The sequence below is a fragment of the Lepidochelys kempii genome, chromosome 8 (genome assembly GCF_965140265.1).
Source record: "Lepidochelys kempii isolate rLepKem1 chromosome 8, rLepKem1.hap2, whole genome shotgun sequence".
Classification (NCBI taxonomy): Eukaryota; Metazoa; Chordata; order Testudines; family Cheloniidae; genus Lepidochelys; species Lepidochelys kempii.
In genome coordinates, this window is record NC_133263.1 from 11247145 (window position 1) to 11275016 (window position 27872).

A 27872-nucleotide genomic window follows, 5' to 3' on the forward strand; every position below is an offset into this window, starting at 1 on the left:
TAGTGAGAGACACCCTCAAAATTTGCATACCTGATTTCTAGGTCAATGTTTTGAAGTTAATCAGGGTTAACCCACACACTCAAACCTGCATCAGAATTTGCAATAAAAGAAAACAGGACACCACCATTCCCATGATGCACAAATAGTATACAGTGGTGGCTACCCTGAAGAAGCCTGCTAAGAAGTATGGACAGCCTGACTATAGTTCAGCAATGCAACTAGATTGGCATACATGACTGTTGGCATCTCCCTGGTCACTGACAAAGGCCCTTGCAAGACTCAGAGCCTAAATATTTTCATTTGGATGGGACTGAGCGATCAGTAGAAATCTTCCACAAGTCAATGGCTGGGAGTATGATAGCACCAAAATGTATGACTGATTATGGATATTATCTTCAGAAAGAGAGAATGAGAGTAAGCGTGGATCAAATTTAAGCTCCTTGTTCTTGCTTTCAGGGCAATGAACAAACTGGACTCTAACACCTGGTGTGCACACAGTTTTTGTACCAATATAACTATGTCAGTTAGGAGTGAGATTTTTTTTTTTTAATTGAAATAGTTATACTGGTACAATCTCTAATGTGGATGCAGTTATACAAGTATAATGGTGCCCTAAACAAGTATATCTTATTCCCCTTCCTCTACAGGAATGCCTATAAGCACCATTATCGTTTATATGAATAGAATTACACCTGTACAAGAGGGTTGATACCCATTTAATTACACTGGTTACTTTTAGGAGTAGACAGGCCCTAACACTTTGCTTTTTTGTCTTCCCACATGCCATACTCCCCATTTATAAAAATCCACCACTTTCCTGTTGACGGAGACCTATGTTCCCTTCACCCGGTAGCTAGTTTAATCTACTGAATACGAGCATATAAAAACTCCTTCCCCATTCTGTACAAACGACATGGAAGTACAAAGCGTGGGCTCTGTTGCACAGCTTTTCAGTGCTCCCTTTCCTGCCGCTTGGTTTGTTTGTATGTTGTCTGTTAAATGGCAAGCTCACAGGGATAGGGACCCTTCCTTCTTACCTAACTGTAAAGTACTTAGCATGCTGCTAATGCAACACAAATAATAGACTAGATGCTTCACCCTCTGCACTGCTCTGGCCTGGAAGCACAAAGGACACAGAAACCTGGTTTAATCAGCCAGTTAGGAAAACCCCTTGGATAGGAACACCTGGAGGGCACAGTCAGCTCCATGCCACCCCTTCCTGCTCCCTGGTCCTCCAAGCATAAAAGAGGTTCTGAAGGGTTAAAACAGACTCTGTTGAGAGAAGGGGCCACCAAAAGTCAGTTTCACACTCCCCACCTCCTCAGCTACACCAAGCAGAGCTCGGTCCCACAAAGTGAGATCCTAACGAACTAAAGAACCCCCAAATGGAGCAGTTGAAATCAATATTTTCATCAGAATAGGGCCTGACCTTCCGATTATACTCCCCGGAGAAATGGAGGTTACAAACAACGCAAATACTTGGCAGTTCCAGAGTATATTATAGCTTCATATGACTTGTGAGCAAATGCATTGGCTGGTAAACTGAACAATGAACGCAGCCTGCTGGTTCCTAATGAAAACTACAATAGAAGTAATTGGTGGTGCAATTATGCAAGCTTTTTGGACACAGCTTATTTAGTCCTCTATTGGTCTTCATCTCTGTTCACCTCTATCCTAGCATTATTGGAACTCTTGCAAGCTGCAAATCCCCAGCTCCACGGGTCCCCTGCCTTGAGGGTCAGGGCTAGGAAAGCTGGAAAAGCAGAAAAAATATTTACATGTGATCTCATGAAGCTGTCAGGCAGCTTCTCAACTTGAAGCTACAGAGGAATATACTTCTGTTTTCTGACTCTCTCCATGAGCTAAGCTGATATCAGAATAGATCGCCTGATGGAAAGCCAACATCCATAATCACCTAGGACCTCATATGCGGCACTTCTACTTCAGAGTGAAATAATGCCTTCAAATCCTTGACTATCATTAATTAATTTGAATTGAAGGTGTTGGGTAGTCTCTGATCCTTAGCTTCAGTTGCTATACACTATTTGTATTGCAGTAGCAGCTAGGTTCCCTAGTCATTGAGCAGGACCCCACTGTGCCAGGTGCTGTATAAACATAAGATTGGAGCAGGGACCGACTAACAGTTTATGATCTAAGTGGAGCACGGGAATCCTTTTAGAGTCCTCTAAGGAAAACTTTTTTGTAGGATCATTTACTCTTTATGACAAAAAAATATCAAAATCTTGTCTTCTGAACAGAGTATTCTACTGGAAAGAAAAATAACCCACCATTCTGCTTATATTAACGCAAAGAAATGCAGAGCCATTAGTTTGTGGGATGCACACAAGCAACGTGTATGGGAAAGTGACACATTTTAACACAGATTACTCATGAAATTCTAGAGTCCTCCTATAAACTTCATTAGTTGCACAGCAAACATTTTCTATATAACATTTCTGTCCTGTTTAAGACTAGAAAATTTGCTTCACTTTTGTATATTCCATTTGTTTTTAAGTTGCTGCAGGGAGAGGGATAGCTCAGTGGTTTGAGCATTGGCCTGCTAAACCCAGGGTTGCGAGTTCAATCCTTGAGGGGGCCATTTAGGATCTGGGGCAAAAATTGGGGATTGGTCCTGCTTTGAGCAGGGGGTTGGACTAGATGACCTCCTAAGGTCTCTTCCAACCCTGATATTCTATGATTCTATGACCATGGGGACAGATATGTGCTGGGAATCCTAGGAACAAGACACGGGGCTGTGACAGATTTGGCTGTGGATATTATGGGAGTATACTGAGAGCACTTTTTGTGAAGGGGGCAGGACATTTGTCAAATAGGAACTGGACTCAGACTACCAAATAATTGTATATGCAGTTCTTTGAGGCTATTCACTTTGTTGCTCTAGACATGGACAGAGCAGAACTAGTTAAGAAATAACATTGAAATGATTTCACTTCCACACACTTGAGTGACCCCAGTCCCCAGCTCAGAGGTCATATGCTCAGCTGGTATACATCAGCATAGCTGCAATGAAGTCACTGGAGTTACACTGCTTTACACCAGTGGAAGGTCCAGTGTTCTTTTGAGCCTTGTAAGTGAATTGACAGCCTGCAGCACCAAGAAACTAGTGAGAGATTTTAAGAGTAGGGCTGGTCAAAACATTTCGATCCATTTTATTTATTCATATTTAATAAAAAAAGGCTTTTTCCTCCCAGATCTTCTTGAGGAAATTTCCCTTTTGTTCAAGGAATTTCTCTGGGTTTTCACTGAAAAATCAAAAACCTCACATTCTTTTTTATTTTTCATTTCCAGCAAAGGAAAACATTTCCACTTCTGAGGTGGTTGTTGTGCGTGGGGGTGGGCAATATTTTCTTTTCCTTTGTTTGAAATCCTGGTATACTCCAAGAAAATGTAAAAAGTTTAAAAGTAACAACTTTTTTCCCAATAATTTTCTTGAACAATTAAATGGAATTTTTGACCAGCTCTGATTAAGAATTGAGAGGGATTTGCCATTATTACAACTGGAATGAAACCTCAAACCCTTCTACCTCCACTGTAGAAATACAAATCTGGAACCCAACTAAGCTAACAATGGTAGCCATAGCCTCTGTGTTGCCTTAAATAATCTACATGGTGTATCTAATATCAGGCTTTAAGACTAATGAATATGTCAATCAGCATTGCCTCATTACTTGCACATGTACACATTTTCAGACCTAAAGGAAGAAAGCACCTGGGGGTGGACGTAATGTGCAGAGACAGATCAGCAGTGTATGCACCTTTTAGTGGCATGATTGATGGACAAGTTAAACCCCATGTGAAGAATAATGCCATTAATAATGGCATCCAACTTCGTGGATCAGGTAACTGAGCTACAATATATAAATCTTTGATCAACTTTAAAGATTAGTCATTGAATAAGTTCACCTTCCATTCTTAACCAACTGGAGAGCTATGGAAGAAGCACAACCTAAATGAAGTTGAGCAAAACATAACTGTATAGAGGAGGCCAAGGTCCATGTTTCACTCAGAAGGGTCTGGTCCTGTATTCAAATCCAAGTACAACTCATTCACTCTTAAATACATAACAGGCCAAGTTATCCATCAACAGAATCAGCAAACCACTCCATGTCCCCTACAGCTCTGCACCCATATAGATAATGGGAGAAAAATAAGGGTCTAAAGTGAAGAAGAAAAGAGCCGGGGGTTGAGGGGTGGGGGGGTGGAGTATTTAAAGAGGGAGCTTGAAATATACTGTAGTTCAGGTCTTTAAGAAAACATTTCTTCACCTCTTCTTCCCACCCCATCCCCCGAGAAAAGCCCCAGAAATGCCGGTTTCATGAATGAGTCCTGTTGGCTGGACTGCAGTAGTGATGGCAGCCCTGCTAGCACAATGGCAGTACGAGACTGGAAAACAATCTGAAAATTGCCATAGTATAACCAGCCAAGCAGACCAGATGATCAAAATTTGATGTTTCCTTTATCCGCCCTGTGACCAGGGTCCTAGCGGGGAGCCAGCTGTGGTCACCCAGTTAGGGTGAACTGCAAAGAATGGGGCAGACAAACCCCATAAAGCTGGTGGATATTCCAATACTTCGATTTACCAAGCCAGCATAAAACAGCTTCTTTATTACCTTACTGGTTACTCAGAAGTCCAAACAACACAGTTCCCTGAAAGTGAACCAGCCGCAGGCCTCCATCCAGGTATCCACATCAAATATGATGAAAATTTCTGTAAATCCTATTTCATCATATAAAAGAAAAGGTTCTACCAATCCCAAAGGATTAGACACATGACCTCCTAGGTTATTGAATATTTTTTTTTGCTTTTGCTTTTTTCCTTCAACTACATCAAATTCAATCTGAATGGCACCCAGGGGGGAAAACGCTGACAGACTTTTGAGAACGTTCTCTTGTAAGCAGGCAGATGCTACGGCAACCCCCACTATGACCAAGTATGCAGTGGTTGTAAGCAGGCACAGGACTGGTATCTCTCCCTCGAAAGAAGTGAGTGCTGAAGGACTGGTGAGGTAGGGCAGGGGAGCAGGCAGCTGTCAAGGTGTTTCTCACATGATGTCACACCTCAACATTCATCAATCCCATAATGGCCTGCTTTTAAAGGAACAGCAGAACTATTGCTGATGCCATAAGCACACCAACTTGTGTTTCAAAGTTTGCTTTTGCTTTCTAACATTTAAAACTCCACATTAACAGTTTAGGGAAATTTTCCTAGACCCATTTTTTATTAATAATAAAGCTTTACAAGTTTAATGTTTCTTTTGGGCCAGAGATTATACATGGAGAAAACAAACTAGTTTTGGGTATTTTAGTGTATAAAGGAGCATGGGTGTGAGACGGGAGAGGTGATTATATTTTTAATTAGAAAACACCCTTTTCATAGAACACCTACTAGAACCAAAATATTTAAATATTGAAAAAAAAGAAAATGAAAATATTTAAGAGTCTTTTCTCCAAACCAGCCCTGACACTGTAATGACGGACGATACTCGGGGGAGGAGGGGAAAGATAACAGAGATCTGACGTTCTGTTCTGATAAGCATCCAATAGCTCTAATGCTTGTCCAGATTCTCAGAGCTTCAGTGCATCTATTGTATCCCAGGCTCCGTCTGGTAGCTTCAATACCCTGCACAGTACACTCTTCAGGACTGGGCCAACTAGCACATGGGAGTTTCTCTCACTAGTGACAGCATGATGTTTTGGGAGCAGTTTGTCCATATGCTCAATAAAACAGGAACTGGAGCCAATGTAGCTGCAGGGGGAGTAAAAAGGGGTCCAGTTAGGGCCATACCTCTCCCTGCAAGGATCCCTTGAACCCAGAACAAACTGTGCGGGAAAGACACCCACCCACCCACCCACGAGACATTAGGACCCAAGCGGTGCCTCCCCTCCTCACCACCACCTGGTCTTCTTGGAGAACTGCGAAGAGCAGCCAGCCAGAGATGCCAGTCACAGACTCCAGCTGTTACCAACAAGAACAGCCAAAGCAGGGACCTTCAGACATTTCAGGAAAAACTGCTGCAATTTTTCTACCTTTCTCTGCCCTGTAACTGTTAGCTCCAGCCCTCCACTGACAACAGGGTATGTCAACACTGTAGTCAGGAAGTGTGACTATAGAGACATGCCCAAGCTAGCTCTGATCTAGCATGGTAGCTGCATGGGCTAGACCCTCCTGCCCAGGATACTGGGTAAACTCTCCCATGGTTGCTGGACATGTTGCAGCGGGTTCAGTGCTGTTGTTACTTGAGCTACCTTTGATCTAATTAGAGCAAGGCTAGGTCAGATATGTCTACGCATGCTGCAATTACACCTCCCAATTTCAGTACAGACACATCCACAATCTCTTCACCTTCCCTTCACTCCACATCAGGTCATCCCACCTCTCCTGTCCTGCCCTCTCCCACTCAGCCCCTTTCCTTTCCCTTCAGCGGATCCCTTCTTAAGTAACCTCCCCAAACACACACACACAAATCATTGAACTAAGACGTTGTTTGCCACCATCCCATTGCTCACGCTGTGTGGTATTCCCTTTGCCCCAGCCTGTCTCTCTCTTCTCTACCTAGACAATATTCTCTCTTGGTCACTTTGTACTCCCCTGCCAATCTGTTGTCACGTCTTATTCTTGGATTGGAAGCTCTTTGGGGTAGGGACCATCTGTTTGTTCTGTGGTTGTACAGCCCCTAGCACCATGGGGTTCTGCTCCCCAACTGGGGCTCCTAAATGCTACAGGAATAGAAGTGATTAATAATAATGACAAGGATATCCATACAACACAGTAAGCGACCACCAGATAAACTGCATTTATGCAGGTTTCATCCTGGTACGTTGCCAATGCCACATCAACAACGGGTTCTCTTATTTCCTTCCCAAACGACAAGCTGCTTCAGATAAACTGTCATGAGTTTCTTTCATTTGTTCTGCTGCAGAGAAGCAACAACCGCCCCTTGCTTGACTAGCCCAGGGGAAGTTAGAGAATGTGTCTTCACGCTTGCCTTTATATTTGTCATTCATGGATCTCAAAGCCTTCAGCCTTCTTTGTGGTTTCAATATTCACATTCCACAGATGGGGAAAATGCAGCCTAGAATGGTGAAATGATTTACCCAGGTAACAGCTAGTGAGTGACAGTGTCAGGGATAGAACCCAAGGCCATCAGGTTAGTCCGGTCTCCACAGGAGCATGCTGCTCCTGATGTTGAAATAAAGCATGGACTTTTTCTTTTAAACACACAGGACTTTCATTTCACTGAACTGTTGGCAAAGTTACAATATAAAAATACTTTTTTAAGAAGATGCAGGTACATACAACGGCTCTTCTGTGGAGGCAAAGAAGAAAACTGCCCAACCAGCTTTGTTAACATTCAATCAAAAATGTGGTGTGAACTGACCAACTCTGATAGGATGAGGCCAATGGGGTTAAAGGCGTTTTCATGTTATAAAAGCTTGAAAATCAGTGTTCATCAGAGTAAGAATTCCAAACCTATTCTTAGCACAGTCTAGAGCTGAAACAGGGTCTGATGTTTAGTTTTAGGGCACAACAAAGTCTTGAGATATTTTGTCACTTTGTGGGGTTGTTTATGAAAATACTTAAATATACAAAAAAGTCTAAACCAGGACTAAAAATGAATGCCGGTGGCTACATAAAACTCAAAACCAGCTAAACATAAATTCCCAAAAATGAAATTAATAAATCCCTCAAAACTATGAAGGGTTGTTTCTGGAGGTTACAATGAGGTCAATAGTTCTCAGCTTTACAACAGTTAATGATACCCCTAACTGCTGTCAAATAAATCTCTTCATGACAAAATTTAGTGCAAAATATAAAATGAAATTCTACTTAGAAAAGTGGCTAAGTAAATATGCAGCCTTCTTACTTCACAGTTCTGCTCCCTTGGCTTCTTCAAAACTGCTTATTTCACAGTGATTATTCCTTTCCTCTTCCCCCACCCCCCACCCCCAGGGGTTTTTACTCCTGTTAGCCCAGCCATCTGTAAGAGAGTGAACTGAATTCTAGCCTACTTGTGTGCAAAGTTACTAAGTTTCATTCACTCATACTTGTAAAAAATACACAAAAGGTGATGAATTTGGACCAGTATTAGTCAGGCATAATCTAGTGAGCAGAAATTGTACTCTTGTAACTAAGGGCAGAATTTGGCCTGTAGATTTGTACAGATTTGCAATGATATTTAAGAATGCAGCTTGATTTTCACATTTGCAAATTCCACCTGTGATCTGGGGTTAAGAAACATCTTTCATATCTGAACAAATTTAGTACTGGAGCCACACTAACTTTATTTTTAAGTGACTTTAGTAAGTTTTATTTAGACCCAGGACATGCAGAATTTGTTGCTGTTAAAGTTATAACCCTTCTGCCAGATGGAGTTGGCAGCAACAAAGGCCAGGTTCATTATTTAGGTGTTCCTCTTAAAAATACAAAACAGTACCAGCTCAAGCCCCCATCCACTAATCAGGGAAAACCTAACAAGACCCCATGGGTTCCTCTAAGAGGGAATACTTCCCCACTTGTGAGCACTGAGTCAGTGTATAAAAAAGCGAACTATTATTAAAAGGGAAAGGGAACCAAGTGTTAATCTGGGAAAACACCAACCACATTCAAAAGCACATGACCGTAAGCAAACCTGATCCCACAGCGCATTGGGCAGTGTCCTTTGCCTTAGTTCCCCACTTTGCGGAGGGCAAGTCCCATGAATTAATGGCCCTTTAACACATCACTCCCCTATCCCTCCACGGCACCCCATTCACAGTTGGCTGGCCTTGGTTAGTGAAGACCCAGAGTTCAGAGTTGTCATCAGAATAGGGCCTGGCCTTCTGATTGTACTTCCCCGAGAACAGGGAGGTTACAACAAAGCCAAACAATTCCACAGCACATTATAGCTTCAAAGTGACTTGTGACCAAATCTAGTGACTGGAAAACTGATCAACGAGGGCAGCCTGCTGGTTCTTAGTGAAAACTACAATACTAACTGCTGGTGAAAGTGCACAAGCTTTTTAGACACAGCTTATTCAGTCCTACATTGGCGTTTGTCTCCTCTTCATGGGTGGGGGGAGGTGGAGAAGGGGACAATCAACGAAGTCTTGGTCCTTTGATATTTCACAGTGGCTCATTTGGTTTCAATGGGTCTTGTTTGCAGGACCAACACTATTCATTAATTAAGGCTTCTTTCCTGGTTGGTGGGTTACACAGTTACAGAATTCAGAGTAGCAGCTGTGTTAGTCTGTATTCACAAAAAGAAAAGGAGGACTTGTGGCACCTTAGAGACTAACAAATTTATTAGAGCATAAGCTTTCGTGAGCTACAGCTCACTTCATCTGATACATTCAGTGGAAAATACAGTGGGCAGATTTATATACATAGAGAACATGAAACAATAGGTGTTACCATACACACGGTAATGAGAGTGATCACTTAAGGTGAGCTATTACCAACAGAAAGAAAAGGAGTACACACTTCTCACAAAAGCTTATGCTCAAATAAATTTGTTAGTCTCTAAGGTGCCACAAGTACTCCTTTTGTTTTTGTGAATACAGACTAACACGGCTGCTACTCTGAAATCTATTACCAGCAGGAGAGCGGGGGGAAAAAACCTTTTGTAGTGATAATCAAGGTGGGCCATTTCCAGCAATTGACAAGAACGTCCGAGGAACAGTGGGGAGTGAGGGGGGGGGAAATAAACATGGGGAAATAGTTTTACTTTCTGTAATGACCCATCCACTCCCACTCTTTATTCAAGCCTAAGTTAATTGTATCCAGTTTGCAAATTAATTCCAACTCAGCAGAGTCTCGTTGGAGTCTGTTTTTGAAGTTTTTTTGTTGAAGAATTGCAACTTTTAGGTCTGTAATCGAGTGATCAAAGAGATTGAAGTGTTCTCCAACAGAAGTTTTACAATGCAAACACTCATGAGATACCATAGAATACAGATGTTATAAGTGAGACCAATACATGCATTTCATCAACTCTAAACACATTCTTATAAACTGAACTTCTATTTCAGCAATGCTAACATGCCGGTGAGCCAGACTGGTTTCCAGCTGTGCATTTGTCAGTGCTAAGTGAGGCCTTGGGGCCTTGTCATGAGCTGGCACCTGGTCTAGCAGTGTCATATGGGCTACTTCTCCAAACCACTAGCAGATGGTTGCAACCATGGAACAAAGTATAACAATAGCTTAAGCCTTGCTCTTCAAACAACCACATATAGGTGATCCCTATGCTCCAATCACTGCACTGGGAAAGAGGAAACGTAATTAATTACTGGATATAACCAGGCAGCCACCACCAGTTTCTCCACACCATTTATGTGCCATGCCCCAGCACCAGTGGAAAGGATGAGCAACTGGCTGGCCAGAATAATGGCATTTTCCATCTAAAAGTTGCAGAATATCTACAGAATTTTTAAGTGCAGTTTTATACTAACCCAACCAGCAATAACTTTGCCTGCTATAATTTCTGTGACCCCACTGAAAGGGTTATAAGGAACACACACATCAAGGGAAGGCAGCAGTGGTTTAGTAGGAGCAGTAGGAGCAACAAGTAAAACAGACATATTGGCTGTGCATAAAAGACCTAGGACATTTCACTGCATTTGGCTCCTCTCTTCAACTCTTGTGGATCCTCAAGGCCCGGGCAACATATTTCTAGTACCGCCCCCGCCCAGCCCCTCTCTGCAGCTCTCTTGGCCCCAGCTTTTGCAGCTGGAGGAAGATGTGGTATAACTGTACCTCCTCAAGAGCTGTGCTATTTTTGAGGCCGTTGTTTCATTTCCGTTTGCTTTTATGTTGCAAGGGGCTAATTATTCCATTTCACAACTGGACACATCAATGCTTATATTTTTTCTTGACATCAGAGTTGCGTAATCTGAAAATTCTGCCTTCTATAGTTCTAAACTCTAATTTGCTGGGCAAACAGACTCAGCCTTTCTAGAACATATAAATAGCAGAGACGTTGTATATTATAACTTTAATTTGGGCAGAGAACTCCGGTGAAACATCTGCAAAATGTTCCCACTCAAATTGATTGTTTTTATTGCCTTGGTTTCCATTGGTAAGTTAAGATTACTATTTCATTCATTTTCTTGAGTCTTGTTTTCAAACAGACTTTTTAGCAGATGGTGGAATATCAGCTTAATATTCTTGAAGCAAAATCCATCCTTTAAAGATTAGATAATTGACAAAATATAAAATTATTCATGTGCATCTATTTTAGCAGCAATTTGTAGTGACTACTATAATACACTACATGGTTTAAAGGGGGTAGCCAACAGGCGGACCGCCACACAAATCTGGACCACCAGACGCTTTTGAACAGACCGTGAAGTCTTATTTACTATCATCATTGTTATTTTTGTATTATTTTCTCTGAAGTCTAGACTTTGATTATAGCTTGACCAAGAAATTTGAACCTTGACAAAAAATAAATGATTATCCCTGGCTTAAAGTAACACCACATTAATTTCAAAATTAAGATGATTTTAAATTAGTCTTAATAGGTCTGAAAACTAGAGTATATGCAATCACTCAAGTTATTAGCTCTACATTATTTCTAGAGGAATTTACCTTTTACTGTGTCTTTGTAACACGATATTAGAGAAAGTCATATTGAGCAACTAACCTTCAAAGGTTGAAGAGACGTGACCCAATTCTGATCTCACTTACACCAGTGTAATTTCATTGATTTTAAACAGAATGAGATCAGAATCAGTCCCAGAGTCTCTGGTCTTGTCTGCACTAGGTTTTTTCTTCTTAAGACTTCCTAGAGTTGGTTCCATTGGGGCAGCTAAATGAGTGGCAAACTCAGGGAGGAGTACTACTTTAGACCAGCTAACAGCAGCGGTTCGCATTTTAACCACCCTGTCATCTAAATTCACACTGGGCTAGTTAGATAACAGGAGGTAAAAACACCAGTGACTGCTCTACACTATCTCTTCTGCTGTTCCTACCGCTAGTAGAAGTAACCATGGGAAATATTAGGAAAAATCTAGCACAGATGGAACCTCTTTGTGAAAAATGGGGCTGGGAGAAACCAGAGCCTGAGAAGGTTTTTTTGCTGGCACTCAGCAGCTTTTTCTAAGGATTGTGTTTCCAATGAACGAAAGTTCTTCCTCTAACTAGATAAAACATACATTTCAAGTTCAACAACGCTTGGCTGTCTAGATCCTACATCCTGTTTGCACTGGATGAAATTTATATACTAAATACAGTACTCCAAGTATTCCTGCTTCCAAGTGACACTACCATCTTCTGAATTACGGAGTCTGGGTTGTCCATCTCGAAATAGAGAACTGAGTAAGGGTTGAACAACAGCCAAGATGATGGAAACAATGCTATTTATGTTAATATCTGCTTATGAATATATGTATTTTCTATATAAAAAAGATCTTTTCTTCTTAGATGTCTGTCAGATTCCCACCAGCCTTCAATAACTTCTCCATTATCAACATACACAAACAAGTGAAGGAGGAAATAGGTTCATTTTAACTCAGTACACTCAAGTAATTTACTTCTTTTCAGCCTTGCCAAGAACCTGATCTGGAGTGCACTGAAGTCCAAGAACAGGCTTCAGGAGGCTTCAGAAGTTGGGGCTTGGAGCTGCTCGCTTCTTTCCTAGCAATAATGGAACACTTGCAAACTGCAAATCCCCAGCTCTGCAGGTTAACTGTCCTGAGAGTCAGGGTTAGGCAAGCTGGAAAGGCCAAAATATTATTTATACGTGGTCTCCTGCTGCCCTGAGGCAGCTGCTCAACTTGCAGCTACAAAGGAGAATTCTTTCATTTTTTGACTTCATGTGCTAAGCTTTCCTGTGAATAGGTCAGCCTGATGGAAAGCCAACATCCATAGCCTCCTGTGACCCCACGTGTTCTCTTCTACTTCAGAGCTAAATAATGCCCTCAAATGCTTTATTACCATCATTAAATTTCCCCAATCAAGGAGGAGGATAGAATCTGACCCTTAGCCTCAGTTGTTATTCATTACTTACATTACAGTAGCACGTAGGAGTCCCAGTCATAGGCCAGGACCCCATTGCACTGTGGGCTGTTCAAACAACAGACAGAGATTCCCTGCTCCAAAGATTTTACAATCTAAGTCAAGCATGGGAATTCTTTTCGAGTTCTGTAAAAAAAAAAAAAAAAAAAAGGGTTGGTTGGATCAGTTATCCCTATATCAAATCTCAAAATCTTCTCTTCTAAAGTAAAAAACACCACTATGCTTACATTAAAGCAGGAGTCCCAAACTAGGGGTCGGGACCCCTCAGGGGGTCACGAGGTTATTACATGGGGGGTCGCGAGCTGTCAGCCTTCACTCCAAACCCAGCAATGCCTCCTGCATTTATAATGGTGTTAAATATATTTTAAAGTGTTTTTAATTTATAAGGGGGGTTGCACTTAGAGGCTTGCTATGTGAAAGGGGTCACCAGTACAAAAGTTTGAGAACCACTGCATTGAAGTAAAGAATGACAGAGCCACTAGTTTCAGGGACTCACACAAGCAATTTGTATTGGAAAGTGTCACTGTACAAAGCAGATTACTAATTAATTCCAATGTCCTCCAATTTTATCCCATTAGTAGCATAGCAAATACTTAATATGTAACTTTCTATCACAGAAAAATAGAAAATATGCTTAAATTTTCTATATTTTTTTAAGTTTTTGCAGGACCATGGGGACAAATATGTGCTGGGAATCCTTCAAACAAAGTAAGGGGCTGTGATATCAAAGGATGTGGAAATTACGGCGCTCCAAGGAAATCAAGGTAGTATACTTATTAACACCTTTTTTGGCAATGCATTTTTTTCTTGGTTCATTGTTGTTGCTAAAATAACTAAATGTTCACTTAGAACAAAAAAATCTGAGTTTAGCAGCCATCATTTAAAGCACTTAAGCCTTGTGAAGTGTGTCAGAATGACACCACTGTAGACCAACTGATGAAAAAAGAATGTGTCAATGTCCTTCTTCTGTGCAATAACCCTCATGTGATAGACTCACACTGAGCATGGGAGATAGCGGACTCCATGACCCATTTAGTCCTTGACCTTCATATTGTTGGGACTTTCAAGAAGGATCCTTACATACATTAGTGCTACTTCTAAGTATTTTTGTGATGGGAACAGGATATTTGCCCACTAGGAATTGGACTCAGACCACCAGATGATTATACACACAGCTCTAGACATGGGAAGGACAGAACTAGTTAAGAAATAACATTGAAATGGTCTCAATTCCAAGTGCTTGAGTGATCTGAGTCTCCAGCTCATAGGTCATATGCTCAGCTGGTGTAAGTCAGCAAAGCTCCTATGAAGTCAACTGGAGTTCCGCTGATTTGTACCAGTGTAAGGTCAAGTGTTCTTTTTAGCCTTGTAAGTGATCAGTCTGCTAGCAACATGAGGCTAACTAAGGATATTAACAGTAGAGATGGTCAAAATATTTCCATCAAATTTATTTTTTTTTAATGACAAAAGATTTTTCCTCCCATGTCCCTGTGAGAAAATTTGCATATTGTTTATACATTTTTTCTGGGTTTTCATATAAAAACAAAATCCCCTAGGCATGGGTTATATTCCACCTCTTAAAAAATGTAAAAGTGAATATTTTGATTTTTAAAATATTTTGCATGGAAATTGAAACCTATGGTTTTTTTTTAAAACCAGATCTGATTAACTTTTGAGAGTTTTTCAGCTATTGAAGCTGGACTGAAGCCTCAAATATTTCTACTTGCATTACAAAGCTACAAAATTAAAATACAACTAAGTTAATAATAAAAAGCTGCAGCCCCAGTGTTGCTTTAAATAATCTACATGGTATAAGATATCAGACATTATGGCTATAGAATATGTAAATCAGCAATGCTTCATTACTTACACATGTGTACATTTTCAGAGATGGCACCATAAGACGACATCTAGGGGTGGATGTTGTATGCAACGATGGATCAACAGTGTATGCTCCTTTTAGTGGTACTATTGAGAGACAAGTTATCCCCTATAAAATCAATAATGCCATTAATAATGGAATCCTACTCCGTGGATCAGGTAACTTAGCTACCATAGTATTGATCTTTGATAAACATTAAATATTTCTCATGAAATAATTTTCCCTTCATGATTCTTTACCAATTGGAGAGTTGTGGAAGAAGCACAACCTAAACACAGTTGGATGGTAAACAAAGCAAAACTGTACAGAATAGGTCAAAGCCTGTATTTCAATCAGAACTGTCTGTTCCTGTATTTGAATCCAAGCACAACTTATTCACTCTTCAAAACATGACAGGCCAAGTTCTCCATAAACAGGACCATCAACACAATCCTTTTCCCTTATAGCTCTCCACCCACTTAGACAATGGGACAAAATGATGATCTAAAGTGAAAAAAACAAAGAGGAAAAACAAAGTATTAGAACATGGATCTTGAAATATACTGTAGTTCAATTCTTTTAGAGAAAATTCTTCCCCACTTTCCATCAAAGGACAACAGCCCTGAAAACCTCAATTTCATGGATACTGTAGACTGGACTGGACTTGTGCTGAAAGCACTTTTAGCACCAATGAATAGTACTAGAGTGGAAGATATTTTGACTCTGGCCAGAGTAGAAACAGCCAAGGAGATCAGATGATGAAACATTGACGGTTCCTTTATCCTTCCTTAATCTCTCTTTTATTTTTGTTCCTCCCATCAAGGTTTCTGCGTAAAAATGTTCTATATCAAGCCTGTTAAATACCAAGGCCAGATCGCAAAAGGCAACAAAATTGGAGTAATGCTGCCAATGCAAAGAGTGTATCCTCGTATAACATCTCACGTTCACATTGAGAACTGTAACAAATCAGATCCTACTGGTAACTTATAAATGCAAAGTTACATGAAATGAAAACGTACAAAATTTCAAACAAAATCAACTGAGCAAACAAAAACAAGTTTCTTTCCTCCTTCCCAGAGACACTGCCAAAAAAATGTAATCCACGGGAAAGGAAAAGATGTATTATGTATACAGCAAAATAAAAATGTGTATGTCAACCACAGTAGCCATGTGTCTCACTGCCAGTTTAACAGGCTAGTGCTTATCTGCACATGACAACATTGTAATCTCAGGCTCAGCAATAAACTATCCCAAAATTACCAGCCCATCCAATTGCAACCTTTTTTGGTATCAATACTTGTTTTAATATTGCATCTTTGTCTAATATGTAAACTGTGAACTCTTCATTAGATGCATGGACTCTTGATGTGAAATATTAGAGAAGAAAAGTGCTCGCTCTCTATTTCTAAATAAGTCCAGGTAATAAAACAGGCAGGACAACCTCTTCATTCAGTAGACAAGCAGAGAGAATAGTGGAGTCTAAGAGAATAGTTTATCCATAATGGGAACAGAAAGGTAACATTTCCTTTATCTTCTCATTGTGACGGAAATTGATAGAATAGCCCACAAAACCTCTTACACCCCATATGTGGCAGACATGATTTATATTCTGTGTTCTAGTGGTTCTCCCCTGGGCTTTAATAGGATGTGTTTTACTCTGTCTTCACCTAAGTGTGGTGTTTAGATGTTGCTTGTAATTATTAGAATTGGGAGCATTGGCTGTTGGGAGTCTGAAAGGACAGGAAACAGGAAGGAGCGGGGAGGAGTTGAGAGGCTGGGAGAAAGCTACAGAGGGCGCAGCAGCAGCTTGGTAAAGAGGTTTCCACTTTGAAAATAAAGTCCTATTGAAGCTTGTTAGTACCTTGCCTGGTTGACACAACACGAAGTGGATCTGAATTGTAGCCTGGGGGAAAAAACACTGACAGACTTTTGAGAACACTCTCTTACAAGGCAGATCCCATAAAGGCCCTTTTCTATTACTCCAGTTTAGAAGGTCCTCCAGATCTTCTTGTATGATATTCTTGTCCTCCTCCATATTGGCAATATCTCCCAATCTTGTGTCATCTGCAAATTTTATTAGCACACTCCCACTTTTAGTGCCAAAGTCATGAATTGGTCCCAAGACCAATCCCTGACAAACTCCACTAGTAACCTCCTTCCAGCCTGACAGTTCACCTTTCAGTACGACCTATTGTAGTCTCCCCTTCAACCAGTACCTTATCCACCTTTCAAGTCTCATATTAATCCCCATCTTCTCCAATTTCACTCAGTTTCCCATGTGGAATTGTATAAAATGCCTTACTAAAATCCAGGTAGATTAGATATTTGTCTAAAAAATCTGTTACCTTTTCAAAGAAAGATCAGGTTGTTCTGGCACAATCTATTGTTTGTAAAACCGTATTGTATTTTATCCCAATTACTTTTTAGTTCAATGTCCTTAGCTATGCTCTTTTTCAAAAATTGTTCTAAAACCTTGCATACAATTGAGGTCAAACTAACAGACCTGTAGTTTTCCCGATCACTTTTTTCCATTTCTTAAAAATAAGTACTATATTGGCAATTATCCAGTCATAGGGTATGACCCCCAAGTTTACGGATTCATTAAAAATCCCTGCTGTTGTGCTTCAAATTTCATACGCCAGTTCCTTTAATATTCTTGGGTGGAGATTATTGAGACGCTCCTTATTTGGTCTCATTAAGTTGTCTGAGTTTCACTTCCACCTGGGATGTGGAAATTTCTCCCTCCATATCCTCATTTGTCCCTGCCATTACCCCATAGCTCCCCATTATGCTTATTAAAAGCTGAGGCAAAGTATTCTTTTAGCTGTTGGACCATGCCTAGGTTATCTTTAATCTCCAGCCATCCTCAATGCTCAACAGTCCCACTTCTTTCCTTGTTTTCTTTTTGTTGATATGGTTATAGAACAGTGGTCCCCAAACTCTTCATGTGTCGCCCCCGCTAACCCCTGTCCAAACCCTCCCCTCCCCCTGGGAACAGACAGGGGTAAGGGGGCAGCGGCTGGGCCCAGAACCAGGAGCTGAGGCCAGGGCCACAGCTGGGGGCAGGTCTGAGGCTGAGAACAGGACCAGGAGCCAAGGCTGGGGGCAGGACCGGGGACACGGTCAGGGCTGGCAGCAGAGCCATGGCCGGGGGCAGAGCCAGCAACTGGGACCATGACAGCAGCTGGGAGATGGTGCCACCGCTGTGGGCAGGGCTGCAGCAGAGCTGGGCGGTGCTCCCTCCCTGCCCTCCACGGGGGCTGGCCCAGGCCCTACTGCACCCCCTGAAACATCCCTCTGCACATCCGTAGAGGGGCATACCTCACAGTTTGGGACCACTGGTATAGAACCTTCTACTATTGATTTCAATTTCCTTTACAAGGTCCATCGCTGCCTGGCCTTCAACAGTTCTCACTTTTTCCTCTATGCTTTCTGACCTCTGAGAGATAGCTTTCCTTATAGATCCTTCACATTCCTTGTAGGCTTTCTGCTTTCCTCTCAGTAACTTGTTTCAGATGCTTGCTCATCCAGTTTGGCCAGCAATCCTTCCCTATGAATTTTTTCCCCTTGCTTGGGATGCAGGCTTCAGATAGCTTCTGCAACTTCGACTTAAAATAATTCCAAGCCTCCTCCACATTCAGATTTTTGAGTTCTTCAGTCCAGGCCCCTTCCCTAACTAATTCCCTTAATTTTTTTTAAGTTTGCCCTTTTGAAATGAAAGACCTGGTTGGAGACCTATTTAGTTGAAACTGAATTAGCTCATGATCATTTGAACCAAGGCTTTCCTTTACAACCAGTTTTCTACGAGGTCCTCACTACTTATTAATCTAAACGGTCATCACCTCTTGTTGGTTTAAGAGACTATTCGGTGAAGAAAACGGTCAGGTATCACATCCAGGGATAGCTGGGCCCTACCATTATTAGTAGTGCTTGTCCTCCAACCTATATCTGGGAAGTTAAAGTCTCCCATAATCACACAATTTCCAGTAATATGTATTTCATTAAAAATATTGAAGCAGTCTTTCCATATTCAAATCAGATTCTGGGGGTCTGCAGCAAACCCTAAGCACTATCTCAGTGGAACCACTGTTAGTTTTCTTCCCCAAAGTGATTTTGACCCAAACAGATTCTGTTTTATCCATTCTGTCATTTCTAATTTCTTTCCAGTCTACCTCATTAATATACAATGCTACTCCATCACCTTTACTTTTATTTCGGTCTTTCCTGAACAGCACAGACCCTTCAATCCCTGTACGCCACTCGTGACGACTATTCCACCATGTTTCTCTAATCCCTATAATATCTGGTTTCAATTCCTACACTAGTAGTTTTAGTTCCTCCATGCTGTTACCCAGAATCCTTGCATTGGTGTACAGACAACACCTTAGTTGTTTCTGCTTGACTTCACCTGATTAGGTACAGTCATTCCATTGCCAGTATCGTCTACCTGACTGTCACCGGCATTAGCATTATTTTTCCTTTGGACATCCATTCTCCTCCCCTCTGTTGTTCCTCTCTCCATTGTTGTATCCCCTCTTACTTGATTCCCCCCTCCACCCTCCCACACACACACTCAGTGTTAGAATCAGGCATGGAGATTACATGAGCATCTCCCAACCATCTCTCCTGAATTCCTAGTTTAGAGCTTTTTTAATTAGTTGTGCTAACCTCCGTCCCAGAAGTCTATTTCCCTCCCTCGTCAGGTGGAGCCCATCTCGGGCGAGTCCTGTCACCACAGAAGCATGCTGCTTCCTGATGTTGCAGTAGAGTATGGACTTCAAAACAACAACAAAAAACACAGGACTATCATTTCACGGAACTGCTGGCAAAGCTGAAAGATAAAAATACATTGTAGGTACATAAGTAAGTTAAGATTACTATTTCATTCATTTTCTTGAGTCTTTTTTTCAAGCACACTTTTTAGCAGAAGGTGGAATATACATTGTAGGTACATAAAATAGCTCCCCTGTGGAGGCAAAGGAGAAAACGGCTCATCCGGTTTTGTTAACGTTTAGTTAAAAATGTGGTATTAGCTGACCAACTCTGACAGGCAGAGGCCAGAGTGATTACAAGTGTTGCCATGTAACAATCCCTTGAAATCAGAGTTCATAAAAGCAATAATTCCAAAGCCTTTTTTAGAACAGTCTAGAGCTGAAACAGGGTCTCCTGCTTAGTTTTAGGGAACCACAAAGTCTTGAGATAATTGGTCCCTTTTGGGGGTTCTTTATGAAAATACTTAAAAATATTCAAAAAAAGGTCTAAATCAGAAGTAAATATTAATGCCTGTAGTTATCGTGAGTTACCACACACAGCATGAAATACAGCATGTTGCTAACAAATGAGTGAGTAGGAGGAATTTTAGAGGTAAAAGTTTGAGCAGGTTCCATTTTAACACATTTTTTTCAGATTCAGGGTTTGAGGCACTCCCACCCAGCTGCTGCATTGCGGGCAAAGAAGGGTGGAAGCAGAGAGTGACTAAAATCCTACAGTATGAGAGTCAGCTCTTTCCAGTCTCCCCCCACAAACAACTTGGACATTTGAGATCAAATAGAAGGTGTGGAGTTTAAGGATGGGATTGTATCCAGGTTAATTTTCCAAACATCCATCCAGTTGCCATTACCTCAGAAGTCTAAGGAACTCAGCCTTTCCCTGTAATTTCACTGCAGCCCCAACAACAAACCAAATTTCTTCCCTTTGGTTTGTGCATGTATGTGCTGGCCTGGGGGAGGAAAGGAATGGAGACGGACAATAAATGGGGGAAAGCCAGCAATTAATTAAGCAAGAATATCAATTACGTAAGACTGCCATCACCCCTGTCTTGGCAACATTCTTTATCTCAGTCCTATCCTGGCTGTGCATGGCTAATGGGTCAATGCATGGGACCATCATCCACTGCCCTGCTCCCTACTTACAGTTTGTTGTCCAAGAAAGTTGGGCAGGTCCATCTCCAGCCCTAAGGGAAGAGCTGCCTGGACAGCTCTGAGGGCTCTACCACCTCCCCCAGCTGGACCAATTGCAGTATTGATTGCTGGGGAAGGAGCCTGCAAGGAGTCCCTCAGCAAGCCTGCTGCTGCTGTCCAAGCCATCTCAGTGATGCCTCTGTGTCACCTGCTACCTCGAAACTGCAGCAGCCCAGCGCCATACACCCCCTCAAAGCTGCCTCAGTCAGCCCAGCCCTGTCCACTGCCTCCATTCAGCATGGCCCACTGCCTCAAAGAAACCTCAGCTCACCACACAGCCTTAGCTCTGTGCTGTTTCTTCAGAGATCCATCAACCCTTTCCCCTTGCTCACCCACACCTCTGGAGCCTCTTTCTAGCTGGAGTTCTAAAGCAACTCCGGGCTGTTCCTCACCCTATTCACACACCGGTGTCAACAACCAGCTCCCTCCCGCTACGGCTTCTGATTTTCGGTTTTAACCAACACACTGAGATTTAAAAAGGGAAATTAGAATTTAACAACATAAGGCTGGAAGGGACCTTGAGAGATCATCAAGTCCAGCCCCTTGCTGTAATGCAGGGGTAAACAAACCTCGACCATCACTGACAGGTATTTGTCCAACCTGTTCTTAAAAACCTCCAATGATGGGCGTTCAATCTGTGATTCATTATAATCCCCAGATCCTTTTCGGGAGTACTACAAGCTAGCCACTTATTCCCCATTTTGTAGATAGGCATTTGATTTTTCCTTTGTAAGTGTAGCACTTTGCTCATCTTGATTGCACTTTATCTTGTTGATTTGAGACCTATTCTCTAATTTGTCAAGGTTGTTTTGAATTTTAAATCCTGTCCTCCAGAATGTTTGCAACTCCTCCCAATTTGATGCCATCCACACATTTTATAAGCACACTCCCTTATCCAAGTCATTAATGAAATATTGATTTGTACCGGATCCAGGGCTGACTCTGGCAAGTTCCCACTATAGACTCAATTTGACAGTGAGCCACTGATAACTATTCTTTGAGTACAGCCTTTCAACCAATTTTGATCCACCTCGTAGTAATTTCATGCAGACCACATTTCCCTAGTTTGAGTATGAGAATGTCCTATGGGACTGTGTCAAAATCCTTAGTAATCCTTACTTACAAAATCCTAAATAAAAGCAAGATATATCATCTTGACTGCTTCTCCCCCTATCCACTAGGTAACCTTTGAAAGAAGGACATGAAGTTGGTTTGGCATGATTTGCTCTTGATAAATCTGTGCTGGCTATTCCTTAAAACCTGATTATCCTGTAGGTGCTTACAAATTGATTGTTTAACGCTTTGTTCCAGTATCTTTCATATTATCAAAGTTACACTGTCTAGTTCCTTGGATCCTCTGTTCCCCTTTTAAACAGAGTTCTCCTTTTTTTCCTCTGGGACCTCACCATCCTCTGTGAGTTCTCAAAAATAATTGCTAACAGTTTCGAGATTGCTTCAGATAGTTCCTTAAGTAGCCTAGGATGGATTTAACCTGACCCTGTTTATCAAAATATTCTTTAATCTGTTCTTTCCCTAGTTTGGTTTGTGTTCCTTCCACCTTGTTGATAATGTTATTTGTGTTGAGTACTTGGTCACCATTAATCTTTTTAGTGAAGACTGAAGCACAATAGGTATTGAACCCCTCAATCTTCTTGATGTCAGTTATTAGATCTCATTCCTCACTAAGTAGAGGCCTATTGTTTCTTTCATGTTTCCCTTACTCCTAATGTACTTAAAGAACTTTTTCTTACTGCTTTTATATCCCTTGCTAGCATTGATTCTACTTTTTCTAGGATTCCTTTTTGATTTTCAGGTCATTAAAGAGCTCCTGATGGAGCCATATTGGCCTCTTCCTATTCCTCCTATCTTTCCTTTGCATCAGGATATTTTGCAATTATTCCTTTAATATTGTCTTCTGGAGAAACTGTGAGCTCTCTTCAACAGCTTTGTCTCTTCATATTGTCTTCCCATGGGACCTTACTGTCCAGATTTCCGCGTTTGCTAAGGCCTGCCTTTTTTTTTTTTTTTTTTTTTTAAGGTGACTGTCCTTATTCTGCTGTTTTCACTCCTTCTCTTCCTTAGAATCAGGACATCTACCATTTTATGATCACTTTCATCCAAACTGCCTTCCACCTTCAGATTCACAACCAATTCCTTCCTGTTGGTCAAGAATCAAGTCTAAAATGGCTGTCTCCTTGGTTACTTCCTCCACTTTCTGAAACAAAGTTATCTCCAACACATTCCAAGAAATTACTGGAAATTTTGTTTTGCTGTATTACTTTTCCAACAGATGCCTCAGTAATTAAAGTTTTCCATTACTACCAGGGCTTTGGTCAATAATCTGCTTTAGAAATGCCTCTCCACCTCCTCTTTCTGATTTGGTGTAGACCCTTACCATAACATCACCCCTAATATCCCCCTCTCATCTTTACCCAGAGACTTTCAACTGGTCTGCCTTTCACCTCTTTCTGAACCTCAAAACAAGTGTATATATTCTTGCTATATAATGCAACACCTCTTCCCTTTATTCCCTGCCTGCCTTTCCTAAAAAAGCTATCCTGCTTTATTCCACTATTCCAATCACAAGATTTATCCCACCAAGACTCTGTAAAACTAATTAAGTCATAATTTAGCTTAGGTACTAATACGTCCAGTTATTCCTATTTATTCCCCATACTACTTGCATTAGTGTATAGATATCTAAGATATTGAACAGATTCCCCCACTGATTTCCCTCTTGTTGCTCCTATGGCTCTACTGTAATTTTCCACATTTCTCTCCCCCTTCTCCCCTCTCCCGTCACCCAAAACACCTAGCCCTCTGTTAAGGTTGCCTTTTTAATGCTTACCTGTGGGCTTTTGTCACCTGCCCCCTTTGAACCTAGTTTAAAGCTCTCCTCACTAGATTGGAGAGTCAGGGCACAAAGATGCTCTTCCCCTTCTTGGTCAGGCGGACCCCATCTTTTCTCAGCAGTGCTTCTTCCCAGAACAGCATCCCATGGTTGAGGAAGTCAAAATCCTTCTGTCAACACCACCTGAGAAACTGTGCATTCATCTCCGGGATGCACGTATCCCTGCCTGGGCCTTTAGCCTCAACAGGAAGGATGGGCGGGAATTCCACCTGTGCCCGACTCCTTCACCCGCACTCTCAGAGCCCCGTAGCCACTGATGATCTGCTCAGGGTCACACCTGGCAGTATCATTAGCACTCACATGGATGACAAGCTCAGAGCAGTTGTCAGAGGGAAGGTTGAGCCTCAGCAACCTTCCCATAACATCTCCATTGTGGGCTCCAGGAAGGCAGCATACCTCCCTGAGACATCATGTCAGGTTGGCGAATTAATGACTGTGTCCCTCTCACAAGGGAGTCCCCAACCAACAGAACCCTAAGCCTCCTCCTCTTGGGTGTGGTGGCAGCGAGAAGATGACACTTCCTTCAGACCTCAGCCATAGGGGTCTGCTCCTCACCTCCTGTTCCCGGTGCAGCATACTGCGATGGTTGGGGGACCTGGGTGGAGGGTGGAGCACTGTCTACTGCCTGAGGTGACCAAGAGCCACCTCCTCCCCATAGAGCAACAAGTTCTCCTTCCTCCTCTGGTGCCTCTGTAGTTATGGATAGTTGGCTAGCGTCCTCCATCCCAGATATTTCCATGTGTGTCCTGTGAATTAAGTCCTCGTGCTCCCAAACTGTGTAGATGAGCCAACTCCTCCTAGAGTTCTCTTGCCTGCTTCCTGAGGGATTCCACCAACATACACCTCTCATACCGGGTGGTCTCCAGCATGGCTTTAGTCAGCAGGGACATGCAGGCTGAAAACACCAGAAAAAACACCAGAAATGGTTACTTGATCTAAGGGCTTGTCTCCATAAAGCAATGTAACGTGCATTATGGGGTGTGATTTCTAAAGCACACTAACATGTTTCACATTAATTGGTCCATGTAGACTGTTGGTGCACACTAAAGGTTCCCTACTGTGCTTTAACTTAGTGCTCTTTGAAACAGTACTAAATTAAGACGCACACATTACAAAGAGATTACTCATGACAGAATATAATGTACATATATACACACACACATTATTCATTATAGTATATACAAAGAGAAAGTTCTGAAAAACCCTGATATTGTGGCAGCTACATAAAACTCAGGAACAGCTAAATATAAATCCCCCAAAATGAAATTAAGAAATGCCTCAAAACTATGAAGGGTTGTTTCTGGAGGTTTCAATGAGGTCAATAGTTCTCAGCTTTACAACAATTAGGGGTGTCATCAACTATTAACTGCTGTCAAATAAATCTCTTCATGACAAAATTTAGTGCAAAATATAAAATGAAATTCTACTTTGAAAAGTGGCTAAGTAAATACACAACCTTCTTACTTCACAATTCTGCTCCCTTGGCTTCTTCAGAACTGCTTATTTCAGTGATAATTCCCCCCGGGCTTTTTACTCCTGTTAGCCCTAGACTGACAGCTACCACTATAAGAGACTGAACTGAATTCTAGCCCGCTTGTGTACCAACAGAACTGTTTACTAGGTTTCATTCACTCATACTTATAAAAAGCCACTAACAGAACTGAATAAGGACAGGACAAGTATTATTGAGGCATAATCTGGTGACCATGGGTTGTATCTTTGCAACTCAGGGCAGAATCTGGCCTACAGATTTTTAACTGGTGATGATATACAAGACTACAGTTTAAATTTCATGTTTGCAAATTTCACCTGTGATCTGGGGTTAAGAAACAACTTCCACAGTTGAACAAATTTAGTATTCGAGCCCCACCAACTTTTGTTTTTAAGTGATGTTACAGAGTTTGTTACTGTTAGAGTCACACACTTACCCATGGTCAAAAAACAGTCACATTTACCATAGCCACCTCAACATTCAGCTACAAGACAAGTGTATTTAACATTTTCATTCAGTTGCACAGTTTTTCAGTGCTCCCTTTCCCATCACTAATTATGTTGTCTGTTAAACTACAACCTCTCAGAGGCAGGGACCTTGTCCTGTTACCTACATTTACAGCATCTAGCAAAGAGATAATGCAATTAATAATGCTGGTCTAGATCCTTGGCCATTTGCACAGTCCTGGAAGCACAAAGGATATAGAAACCTGTCCTAAAGAGCCAGCTAGGAAATACTCTTGCACAGAGACAGAGACAACACTGCAAATGAATACAGAACATTTCTTTCTCAATCTCATAATTACACAAACTTCAAGAATAAACTATTTTATTGCCCTAATGAGAAGAACATAAATGGAAAAAACCTCAAATTGTTTGATTCTATCAGAGAAGCTAACAATAAAGTGACAGATTGTGAAAAAAATTTGTTTAGGGCTATTTTTCAAAACCACCAGCTAATAACTGCTGCCATGGAATAAGGTAGACCAATAGCTTGAGCCCTGCTCTTCAAACAACCACATTTGGTGGTCCCTATGCTTCAAGAAGTGCACTGGGAAAGGAGAAAGGGAATTAATTACCTGATATCACCAGGCAGCCACCACCTGCTGCTCCACACAGTATACATGTCACCACTGGAAAGGAAGAACACCTGGCAGGCCGGGATAATGGCACTTTCCCTCTGAAAGCAGCAGAATATCTATGGAATTTTTAAGTGCAAGTTTATACAAATCCACCCAGCATTTAACATTGCCTGCTACATTCTCTGTGATCCCACTGGAAGGGTTATAATGAGCAGACACATAAAGAGAAGGTAATAGTGGGTATAGGAGCTACAAAGTAAGAGAGACACATAGGTTATGCGTAAAAGACCCAAGGTTTGGCTCATCTGCTCTACTTCTGATGGATCCACAGGGCCTAGGCAATGTGTTCTTGGTACCCTTCCCTTTTCTGCACTTCTCTTGGTCTCAACAGACGTAGCTGGGAGGACATGTCACAACTGTAGCTGCTCAAGAGCTATGCAATTTTTCAGGTTGTTGTTCAATTTCCATCTGTTTTTATGTGGCAAGGGGCTAATTATTACATTTCACAACTGGACATACCAACGATTATCTTTTTTCTTAACATCCCAGTTGCCTAATCTGGGAATACTGCCCTCCAAAGTTCTAAACTCTGATTTGCTAGGCAGAAAGACTAAGACTTTCCAGAATACATCAATAGCAAAGAGATACTGTACATTATAACTTCAACTCGGGCAGAGAACTCTGGTGAAACGGCTGGAAGGTGTTCCCACTCAAAGTGATTGTTTTTGTTGCCTTGGTTTCCATTGGCAAGTTAAGATTACTATTTCATGCCTTGTCTTGAGCTTTTTTTCTAACAGACTTTTTAGCAGAAGGTTCAATACCAGCTAAATATTCTTGCATCAGAATCCATCCTGACGTATTTAGTTTTTGAAGAGTTAATGGAACATATCATATTCTCATGAACTATTAACTGACAATATACAAAAGCATCCATATGCATCTATTTTATCAACTATTTGGTGTGACTATTATAGCTCACTATGTGATTTAAAGAAATGCCATGAAAACTGCAAAGTTAAGGTGGTTTTAAATTACTCTTTAGAGGTCTGAAAATGAGAGTATATACAAACAAGCAAATTACTAACTTTGCTTGGTTTCTAGGTGACTTTGTAATCCAAGTGCTACTGTACAGCAACAAGTCACATTGAGCATTTAATCTTCCAGGTTTGGAGAGAGATGACCTAATTCTGACCTCCCTTACACCAGTGTAATTTCACGTATTACAACCAGCATGAGATCAGAATCAGACCCAGAATCTCTACCTTGTCTGCACTAGGCTTTTTCTTCTTAAGACTTCATAGAGTTGATTCTATTGTGGCATCAGTGTTAGACTCTGGGGGGATGAGAGTTTAAACCAGACAACAGCTGCTATAGCTATTGTAACCATCCTGTCATCTGGATCCACCCTGGGTCAATTAGATAATAGAATGGAAAAGGCACCAGTGACCGGTCTACACTATCTGGTCTGCTGTTCCTACCACTAGTGGAAATAACTATGGGAAATATAAAGAGAAATCTAGCATAGATGGAGCCTCTTTTTTTGAAAACTGGGGCT

General features: G+C 41.4%; 1 protein-coding gene and 1 long non-coding RNA gene across 2 annotated transcripts; one reads left to right on the forward strand and one right to left on the reverse strand.

The window, feature by feature from the left end:
• The first annotated feature begins 10979 nt into the window (after positions 1-10979).
• Positions 10980-16132, forward strand: LOC140915602 (leukocyte cell-derived chemotaxin-2-like). Its single transcript, XM_073355510.1, has 4 exons — positions 10980-11072; positions 13671-13776; positions 14901-15052; positions 15697-16132. Exons 1-4 carry the CDS (start codon positions 11027-11029, stop codon positions 15861-15863), a joined length of 471 nt encoding a protein of 156 aa, XP_073211611.1. The 5' UTR covers positions 10980-11026; the 3' UTR covers positions 15864-16132.
• On the reverse strand, positions 15067-27862 carry LOC140915603 (uncharacterized). The gene is made up of 4 exons (XR_012160215.1): positions 26315-27862; positions 23682-24639; positions 19542-19704; positions 15067-15377 (listed from the first exon to the last, which is right to left on the reverse strand). It is a non-coding gene; the product is annotated as an uncharacterized lncRNA (long non-coding RNA).
• Positions 27863-27872: the final 10 nt, after the last annotated feature.